The sequence below is a fragment of the Solanum dulcamara genome, chromosome 12, assembly GCF_947179165.1.
Source record: "Solanum dulcamara chromosome 12, daSolDulc1.2, whole genome shotgun sequence".
NCBI classification, from domain to species: Eukaryota; Viridiplantae; Streptophyta; class Magnoliopsida; order Solanales; family Solanaceae; genus Solanum; species Solanum dulcamara.
In genome coordinates this window covers 66,843,079-66,852,866 of record NC_077248.1, presented here as the reverse complement: position 1 = coordinate 66,852,866, position 9,788 = coordinate 66,843,079, and the positions used below count along the sequence as shown (strand labels likewise).

Below are 9,788 nucleotides of genomic sequence, written 5' to 3'. Positions count from 1 at the left end.
AATATATATAGTTGATGATAAATCTATTTGACTTCTTCACATTATGAATTTTTGAGTAAAAATTCTGTTTTAGAACCAAAAAAAAATTGTAGGAGAAGCTTGTAAAAAAATAAAATATTTACATTATAAACAATAATAAATTTAGCATAATTCTATGAATAAATAAAATAATAGAATATACATAGACATTATAGAGAGTGTGATAGAGGGAAAGGGATGCAATTACAAAACATAAGAGCCACAATCATGGATTGTGGTTGCCACATGGCAATTTAAGTAGCCAATCACATATTGACTCTTCTATCCATCAAGATAAGCTCATTCTCATCATAAAATACCTCAAAATCTCATTATCTCAGTATCTCTTATAGTTGCACAACAAGAGTGAAGAATTTGTTGACATGGCCTCTGCCTGTGCTTCATCAACCATTGCTGCTGTTGCTTTTTCTTCCCCAAGGCAAGTTCTCTTCGATTCTCAAATTCTGTCAATGGCGAAGTTAAAATTTTTATTAAGAATGTTCAAAAGTTTAAGTATATATTTCTAAAAAGATATTTTTGATCTACATACACGATATTAATTTTTCATATGCATAATATAATTTTTCGACTAAATTAAGATGTTTAAGTGATCATCCTTGAGTCTATGTAACTATGCTACTGATTATGTCTTAAAATCAAGTGTAGCCTTCTAATATACTGCTTCCTTCATCTCAAATTATATGTTAAATAGTTGTTATTTTAAAAATTCAATTCAAAATTAATTAATTTTTCTTCATTTTACCTGATATCTAGTTTTTTTCTTGAAGTCTATAAAGTTATTAATTGTAGGGTGTTATTACTTCTTGAAATTGTTAAAATTTAATTTAGTCTTAGGTGTCTATTTAGATTTTTTTACTCATTTTTTGTTGTTATGGTAGCGTGACTTTGACAATTGTATAATCATTAATGGAATATACATATTGAGTAAATATTTAATGGAAGAGATATTATAACTTAGATATAAATGGTGTTTAAATAGCCAAAAAAAACCTTCTAATAAATACTCTTTCTGACACATTTCTTTTTTATTCCGTCTAAAAAAATGTCATTCGTGTAAAATTAAAAAATAATTTAATTTTAAAAATTTATTTTTACCTTTAATGAAATAATTTATCGCTAAATAAATGATCAACTAGTATTTTAGATCATAAATTTTAAAAGTTTTCTTATATATGTCACGAAAATTGAAAAGCAGCACCACCACCAACAACATATAATACGACAAAGTAGGATCTGAGAAGGGTAATGTATATGCATATCTTACTACTACTTCATGGAGATAGAGAGTCTACTTTTGAAATAATTCGGCTCAAGTGCATCAATTCCAAATGAATGAAGAAAAACAACAGTGGAGAAAATATAATGATTAATAAGAAAAATAGTATAAAGTCTACAGAAGTGAAACAATAACAACATCAAAATAGTGTGATAAATGAAATACAATAAACAACAAAGGATATTTAAAGCAAAATAAAAAATAAAAAATAATTTGAGACGGATGAAGTAAAATTTTAGCATGCAAATGTGTATGCTTAAGTTCAAATTGTGATTTGTTTGTTGCAGTTCGAGGAGAAATGGATCAATTGTAGGAGCAACAAAAGCTTCATTCCTTGGAGGGAGAAGATTGAGAGTAAGCAAATTCAGTACTTCACCTGCAGCTGGATCACCACGAGCAGTGACTACAGTGTGTGTTGCTGCAGACCCTGATAGACCCCTCTGGTTCCCTGGCAGCACCCCTCCTCCATGGCTTGATGGCAGGTCAGTCATCATCTAGCTTCGTTTTTTCGAGTTTCATGTATTGAAATATTTACGTGAACTATTAACAATTATTTATTAAAAAAACATCTCAATTATTAATCGTTGTTTTTTTCTACATCAATATCGTTTAGGTAGGAAAATAGAACAATTGATAGTTGAAGTGTGTTTTGATAAATAGTTAATGATAGTTCAGTTAGAAAACTCATACACATATATAAAACTCGAAAAAATCATGATAATTTAAGTGTACTTTTTTTTATAGTTCAGGTATGAAACACGCAAAATCAGAATAATTTGAGCGTGCTTTTGCCCATTGATGACACATGATAGTTCAGATATAAAACTATAAAAAATAATGATAATTTAAGTGTATTTTTGTTTATTTATTCTTAATTGTAATTTGTACAGATATAAAACTCCCAAAATCAGAATAATTTGAGTGTATTTTTGACCATTCATTCTTTAATTAACTTGTAATCAGTTATATGCTGAAAGTAAATTTATTCTTCTTCTTCCCGTTGCAGCCTTCCCGGAGACTTCGGTTTCGATCCTCTTGGCCTCGGTATATATCCATTTACTCTCTCTGTTTTAATTTGTTTGTTTGACATTTTAGTTTAGTCGATTTAAAAAAAAATGTCATTTTGATAACTTTTTAATTCAAATTTTCACGTGACATGTTTAAAACTATCTAATTTTAGTTTAGGTTCATAAGATTCGATTTTTTTTTTACTTTCTTAAACATCCTGTATATGTATATATGCCAGGTTGTCCACTTAAATCAAAAAACGGTTATAGATGCTATAACAAAACTTCGTTAGACAATATCTCGAGAACTGTATGAAGATCAAATTAGTTACTACCGATCACAAGTTTCATGTTGGACGCAATATTCATATGATATTAATTATCACTTTTTGGATATATTATTGAGTACAGGATCTGACCCAGAGAGCTTGAGATGGAACCAGCAGGCAGAAATTGTACATTGCAGATGGGCAATGTTGGGAGCTGCAGGAATTTTCATTCCAGAATTACTCACAAAACTCGGAATCCTTAACACACCTTCATGGTACACTGCTGGTGAACAAGAATATTTTACGGACACGACGACTCTGTTCATCGTTGAATTGATATTTATAGGTTGGGCTGAGGGAAGAAGATGGGCAGATATTATCAAACCTGGTTGCGTAAACACGGACCCTATCTTCCCTAACAACAAACTCACAGGGACAGACGTTGGTTATCCAGGAGGTTTATGGTTTGATCCCTTGGGTTGGGGTTCAGGTTCCCCTGAAAAGATAAAGGAGTTAAGGACAAAGGAGATTAAGAACGGTAGACTTGCTATGTTAGCCGTGATGGGTGCATGGTTCCAACACATTTACACTGGAACAGGACCTATTGAGAACCTCTTTGCTCACCTTGCTGATCCCGGTCACGCCACTATTTTTGCTGTAAGTACAACCTCATTTTAACTCGTAGTACTTCCTCTGTTTCAATTGAAATTGTTGTTAAAACCAAACGAACAAATTAAAATTGAGGGAGTAGTTTGTTTGGTTTGAAAGAAAACTCAAACCAATGAAATTGTTGTCCTTGTTGTTTGACTTATATGGAGAAACTATATTTGTTTTAACATAGGAATCAAATGGGCTAAAATGCAACAACATGGCTGGTGAGGATTTATATAGTCGTTTCAAATTTGCTTGAGTTTGAGACGTATTGATAGTAGTTATTGTTGTTGTTTTGATTTTTAAGATACACACTGTTTTTTGTAAACTAATAGCTCATTCTTTTGGAAAAAAAATGTGGACTTGCTAATCATTTGCTTCCGTCCATTCAATTTATGTGATGAGTTAATATAGTTTGACAGCAATTCGAGTTACTGAAGTTGTTTTTAATTATGTTTCAGGCATTCAGTCCCAAGTGAGAAGCAAGCAGAGCATCTTTTGTTGTAATGATGTGTAAAAGTAACATTTGAAGTAGATTTGTGCAAAGAAAGCTTTAATGTTTCTTTTGCCACTCAATGTAGTATTCCTACATTTGGTTTGCTCCTCTGTAGAAAAAGACTAAGCAGTGTACAAATACTTTTGAGAACTCGTATCAGATCTAAGAAAATCATTTATATATGTTAGTCCCATTTGCATGATTGAAAATTTTTACTGCAATAGTTGATTAAGATACAGGAAGTACATATGGTCAAGTAAAGTAACACACTTTGGTGCATGTAAAACTAGATGAACTTGCCCGCGCTACTCACAATTGCCTGATGTCATTTCCTTTTTCGCGATTAAAGTGTTCTTTTATGGAATACAATGACATTACATATCTTCAAGTTAAGTAGCAAATGCACCACATTATCTCTGTTTTGTGGTAGGAAGAACAATGTTCCTCTATAGTACTATATGGAATATTTAGGATGTGTTTTCAGACAAAATGAAACTGAAAGAGAATATCAATTAACCAAAAGTTCAAGGTTTGAATGAGGAGGAATGATGATGTATACAAACATAAATGTTCCTTGACACTGAGATAGGTTAGACATACATTTCATATACATAAAGGTAAACTGATGAGTGATGACCATCACTCGGATCCAATGACAGAGTAAACATTTTCACTAAATAGGTTCAAAATATGAAGAAACAGCATACTAACCAGTTTTCCTCTATTCACATCATCTTTGATGCTAAATTTAACTTTGATCCACCGATCTTTACTCTCAACACCCGATTTGGCCATTTCTTCTTCTTTCCCAGAGTCTCTATTTCTTTTTCATTCATTCTCTGTATTGTTTTTTCTTCCTTCCACTCATGGTCATGCCTCAATTCTTGTCGTGTCATATTTTATAGTGATCAAGCATTACAACATGGAAATTCTGCTTGTTTTTTGTCACCAACATTGCTAATCCAAGGGCAAAGTAGCTTTTGTCCACTATCCAACTTCAAGCTGTATACCAAGGTAGAAAGTGAACCAAAATTCACATGCAAAATATAGCAAGCAACCACACAAGATAAAGTAAGAACAACATCTTCATTTTTCTCCAGGGGTGGTAGTGTATGTATTAAGTAACAGATATAAAACTTCACAAAAAACAAGAGACTAATTGAATCAAGGCAAGTCAAGAGTGGCACTTAGTCCTGTTATAAAAGTATACAATAATTCAAAAGCACAACAATTTTGACATCACTTTCTAGTAGGACAGGGCTTAGGGTTTGAAGCATCAGCACCCTTCTTTTGTCATCACTGCCTCATTTTTCTCCCCCATTGCACAAAAATTCAGAAAGGCCTCACTCACTCCCTATTGCTTTCGTGAATGGTTCTATGTGATGAAGTTCATACTGACTTCATTGTCTCTTTGGATACTCCCTTGGTCCAAATATGGTGGATCCTATTCTCACATTGGTGCTGCCCATTTTTATCTGCAGTTTTACGAGAGAGAATCAACACATAACACGTTTACTTCTCTTAAGAAGTAGTTTCCAAATGCAGTTTAAATATTCTTTAAATGAACAAAATAGAACCAGCTCATGTTTTTCATAATTTCATGCTTACTTCAGGAACAACACAGACTATACCAATAGTCAACAAAATATATTAGGAAATCCATTGACAGAAAAGCAAAAAAATGAATTACATGGCCATCTCGAACAATTGCAACTGAGTCAAAACTTGTTTTGGTTCACAACACGAGAAAAATAGGTCAAGGAGGAAAATATATTTTTGCATTAGCAAGCTAGGGGAATTAAATTAAACTTAAGAGGCAATCAAGAGATTGACAGACTACCTGCTTTCACATGACAAAAGCAGCAGTAAAATGAAACTAGCAAAGGAAATTAATCAGAAGAAGTGATTCTTTCAATCAGAATCAATTTACTGGGATGAAAGAGACCAGATTTTTATAAACAAGGTAAGAAAATATCAGCTTACCGCTAACTCAAAGTCACTAGACATGCCCATTGATAACTCACATCGAGACTCCGCCATACCAAGCACCTTGCAAACTTCAGTTCTACAGTTCAGTAGCGTCTGTTGCATTACAACAAGAAAAATGGTGATCAACAATTTGAAGAAACAGGGAAATTTGATGGAGCATGAGCATTTTTGTCATGAAGCTCCCAAAATGCATCACACAATTCTATCATTCGATAACAAACTTCTTAAGGATTCCATATACAAAAAAAATACTAAGCACAAGAAAAACATCCCTCTACTAAACATAAAGGTCCAACATATGGAAAGAAAACTCCCCATAACGATGAAGAAAATTGTTATGGTGACTACTACCATTGATGAAAAAGGTTTGCTTTCAACACTAGGTGATTTCTTCCAATATGTCCAAACCTTAATGGACAGAGCTACCCAATACATGTGCTGGTGGGAGGTAGTAGGTACCTCATGGAACTAGTCGAGGTGCGCGCAAGCTTACATAGACACCACAGTTATCAAGAAAAAATGCCTGCTTTCAGTAGTTTAGACCTGTTCTTCCATTGCATCTTTTATTAGTAAAGGATGGGACATCTTCAAACAGTTGAGAGGGCTAAGAATTCTTATATATCATGACTCATGTACAACTACATTACGGATACATTACAGAATGTCACCTCGAAGTTCTCTGGGGTTGAAGTGTAGTCAGGCCTTCCAATTGTCATTAGGCCAGAGAACTCAAGGTTTGGGCAATCCAGCTTGACATGTTTGGCAAGCTCTATGCAATTTGATGGATCAACGCCAGATTTTGCTGCATATAGTTAAAAAATTGATGAATGTGTCAGTTCCTTCGGAAATAGAAAGATTGGAGTCCTTCTTTTGCCTTGAACGTCATAAAAACAAGCATTGTACAAACTCGATCACACATGCATTACTAGCAGTGGGGAAAAAATTCTAACAATTCAGATTAAAAATTGGTGAGATTTCATCAGGTTAACCAATAATCTAAGGACTTGAAGCAATGCGTTAGAAATCTTTCATAACCTAAACCACACTGCTCCGAAAAATACCAACAACCTAATAGCTTGTAGATCCTAATCACTAGAGATGTTGTCAAGCCGAGCAGTCTCTCTCAGGATCTGCAAACAAGAATGAGGAGAAAATATACTCACACTCTTCTCCACTGGTATTAACTTGAACCAAAACCTTCAAGGGCTGCCTGCCAATGCTTGAAACCGCACGATCAAGATGATTTGCAAGCTGTAGATTCGAAAATGAGTTGTATGATTGATCAACTTTGTTCAATACAAATAACAATATGCATTCAAAGAGACCATAATCTAAACACACGAACTTATTAAAGCTTCGAGGTGTGTTTGACAATGACCAGATCCAGAAGGAACTTAGGAGAGAAAAGAATGAAGGAGCACATTCCTCCGCACTCAGTTTATAAACCGACAGTGCATTCACTTTGATATAGCTATTGATGTTATGATAACCATGTGGAGGTAAGTTATATTGATCTCAGTTCTTATTATCCTGCTGGACTCTGAAAGTAAATGAAAAATCATACTGCTGTGGCTTAGTGGAAATAGAAGCAGCATATGACATTTTCAAGATTAAACAGAGAGACTACTCCTTAAGTTCATCAAGCATTAAGAAACAGGTAAAGTCTCTACCTTCGGGTTATCAACACCATGAACCATGGCTAGATTGGGAACAGCAGCTGCAATGATGTAGGCAAACTTTAGACAATTTTAAGATTGATATACTTATCCTATTTACACATAAAGCAGAAATGCATCCTGAGAGTAAGGAGGGGGGTTCTTCTCTTTTCAGGATACTGAAAAGAAAAACTTGTATTCTCTAGTTAGACACTTCAACTCTAACCTTTCAGGTCCCTTACACTAAATAACAAGTTCTCAGTTGAAATGGTAAAAGTGAATCAGAAGATAATACATCCAAGAGAAAATATGCACGCTTGTAGTTCACCAAATTAAGCATTGAGAGACGATTTTGGCCCTGTTCGGATACTAAATAAAAAGACTTCTACACTCTAATTAGACACTTCAATCTGACCTTACAGGTCCTTAGCACAAAATAACACATTTTTAGTTGGAAAAAGTTAAGAGATAATACATTGAGGGAAATTATGCAGACTAGTATTTTACCAAGATCACAATTGGAAAAGAATCAAATTAACCAAATATAGGATCCTATGCATCATTGAGGAAACAGATGCTAATTGCTAGCAACAAGAGGCGAATTCAAAATTTTGAAGCCTTTGTTGAGTACCACTGAACCCACTAGTTGTGCAGTTGTACCATACATACACACAACTTCCAACCTCTCATTGGAAAACCACAAAAAGTAGAGAGAGAGAAGTGATGTCAATTGATGGATAATTTAGGGAAGTTGGATAATAACAAACAAAAGGTCGCACAAATACTTAGATGAGCCCGTACTCAGGAGTTGTTTCACTTTATTGCTCTGCAAATGCCCGATATAATGCCATTCTATGTCCTCAGGAAGCTGCATATCAACAACACATAATCAATATTGCAAAATGAGAAAAATCTATCCACAACTATCAACAACCCCCTCTGTCCTAATTTATGTGGCACTTTCCCCTTCTCGAGATTCAACTATTGTGAACTTTGATCAACATTTTAAATTACAGTATATTTTTTCAAACATGTTGACATGAGAATAATTGCCTCCCTCCATTTCAATTTGTTTGTCTTAGTTTTCTTTTTGATCCATTTCAAAGAGAATGCACCTTTCCGTTTTTTTTTGGCAACTCTTTAATAGTAACTTACCACGTGAAGCATTTAAAACCACAAGATGGACATTTTGGTACATTCCATATATACACATAATTCAAAAGTGTTTTTATTTTCTTAAACAATATGTCAAGTCAAACTCATACAAATAAATTGAAAGAGTGAGTACTCATTTAAATTTAAATTCTAAAATATTGAGTTGATCTAATATTAGTCAAATTGACTCAACAAGAGGATGGAAAGAGTATCATTTATGTCTCAATCCAAAATTAATTCAGCTATATGAATCCTTTATATATCTATTTAGCTCTATTAATACACATTCCATTTTTTTTTAAAAAAAGAATCATTTTTTCTCTCTTTTGGGAACAATTTGTCACAATCTAAAGCTCAATTGACAATACCAATGCTGAAAATGAGTACCTCAGGGGCCTTATGGATAATCTCTTGTACATAATTTTCACCGAAACACCGGTGACCGGCTTCGTAAACTTGGGTAATAAGAGAAATAGGCTTCGTCTTGCTCACCGCCACCACTCTCACGTCATCAGCACGGCGGCCGGACCTTTCAGCAGCCTGACGGACACGGTGGAGCACTGACCGTAGCGCCGTCACGGCTAGACCCTCGGCAGCCGGAGCAGCCATTTCTCTGTCCAGCTATTTGTTTGGTCGCTGATTGTTTTACGTCACGAAATAGAAGCCACAAAATAGAATTGAATTCTTCTTCAAACAATTTTTTTTTTCCTATAAAAGAGATGCGTTACTTGTGTGGAAATAAATACAAATTTGAAATGGAGGAAGTAGTAATTTAAAATTTAAAAAAATATGGTTGAAATGGACAAGAGAGTAAAAAAGTTTGTACGTAATGTTTACTTAATATAATTTAAGCTTATTAAATTAAAATTAAAATGAGAATACAAAAATGTGTTTCATGAAAGATATTTGTGTGCGTTTGTTTGTTTGGTGCAACACTTAGATTAAATAATAAAGAGGATCCCTATTAGGAGGCTTTTCTTCTTTTTAATGGGGCATACACAACATAAAATTCAATAAATCTATTAGTTATAATTGTAATAGTAAAAAATTACACATATTTAAAGTGTTCTCGAATATGTGGTCTTTGAATATATAATATCTGCGCCTATCTAAATAATTCACACAAGACAACCCCTAACCAGCACCCCTTCATGTGGCCCAATAAACATTTGACTGAATCTAAACTTCCAACTTAGAGTTATGCTATACATAGGCCATCTGCCCTCCTCCGCAACCTTGTTTCTACACAAG

At 33.9% G+C, this 9,788-nt stretch overlaps 2 protein-coding genes across 3 annotated transcripts; one reads left to right on the top strand and one right to left on the bottom strand.

The window, feature by feature from the left end:
- The first annotated feature begins 297 nt into the window (after positions 1-297).
- On the top strand, positions 298-3,925 carry LOC129875937 (chlorophyll a-b binding protein 7, chloroplastic). Its single transcript, XM_055951187.1, has 5 exons — positions 298-457; positions 1,603-1,797; positions 2,322-2,359; positions 2,734-3,248; positions 3,704-3,925. Exons 1-5 carry the CDS (start codon positions 402-404, stop codon positions 3,719-3,721), a joined length of 822 nt encoding a protein of 273 aa, XP_055807162.1. The 5' UTR covers positions 298-401; the 3' UTR covers positions 3,722-3,925.
- An 880-nt stretch (positions 3,926-4,805) lies between these two features.
- LOC129875938 (uncharacterized) lies at positions 4,806-9,244 on the bottom strand. Of its 2 annotated transcripts, none has more exons than XM_055951188.1 (7): positions 8,925-9,233; positions 8,184-8,250; positions 7,398-7,444; positions 6,891-6,978; positions 6,396-6,529; positions 5,722-5,820; positions 4,806-5,213 (listed from the first exon to the last, which is right to left on the bottom strand). In XM_055951188.1, the coding sequence occupies exons 1-7, from the start codon at positions 9,144-9,146 to the stop codon at positions 5,139-5,141; spliced, it is 732 nt and encodes a 243-aa protein (XP_055807163.1). In that variant the 5' UTR covers positions 9,147-9,233; the 3' UTR covers positions 4,806-5,138. The 2 variants fall into 2 exon arrangements, 1 of the variants encoding a protein (XP_055807163.1); XR_008763250.1 differs by lacking the exon at positions 4,806-5,213 and adding an exon at positions 6,187-6,287 and having other exon boundaries at positions 5,734-5,820; positions 6,381-6,529; positions 8,925-9,244.
- Positions 9,245-9,788: the final 544 nt, after the last annotated feature.

Bases quoted from the DNA above. Each gene is read 5' to 3' on its own strand.
- LOC129875938 (XM_055951188.1), bottom strand. From the start codon at position 9,146: ATGGCTGCTCCGGCTGCCGAGGGTCTAGCCGTGACGGCGCTACGGTCA. The intron at 5,821-6,395 runs GTGACATTCTGT...GTAATGCAACAG, and splicing joins CAACCCCAGAGAACTTCGAG to ACGCTACTGAACTGTAGAAC. The intron at 5,214-5,721 runs GTAAGCTGATAT...GTAAAACTGCAG, and splicing joins CTAGTGACTTTGAGTTAGCG to ATAAAAATGGGCAGCACCAA.
- LOC129875937 (XM_055951187.1), top strand. From the start codon at position 402: ATGGCCTCTGCCTGTGCTTCATCAACCATTGCTGCTGTTGCTTTTTCT. The intron at 1,798-2,321 runs GTCAGTCATCAT...TTCCCGTTGCAG, and splicing joins CCTCCATGGCTTGATGGCAG to CCTTCCCGGAGACTTCGGTT. The intron at 2,360-2,733 runs GTATATATCCAT...TATTGAGTACAG, and splicing joins TTTCGATCCTCTTGGCCTCG to GATCTGACCCAGAGAGCTTG.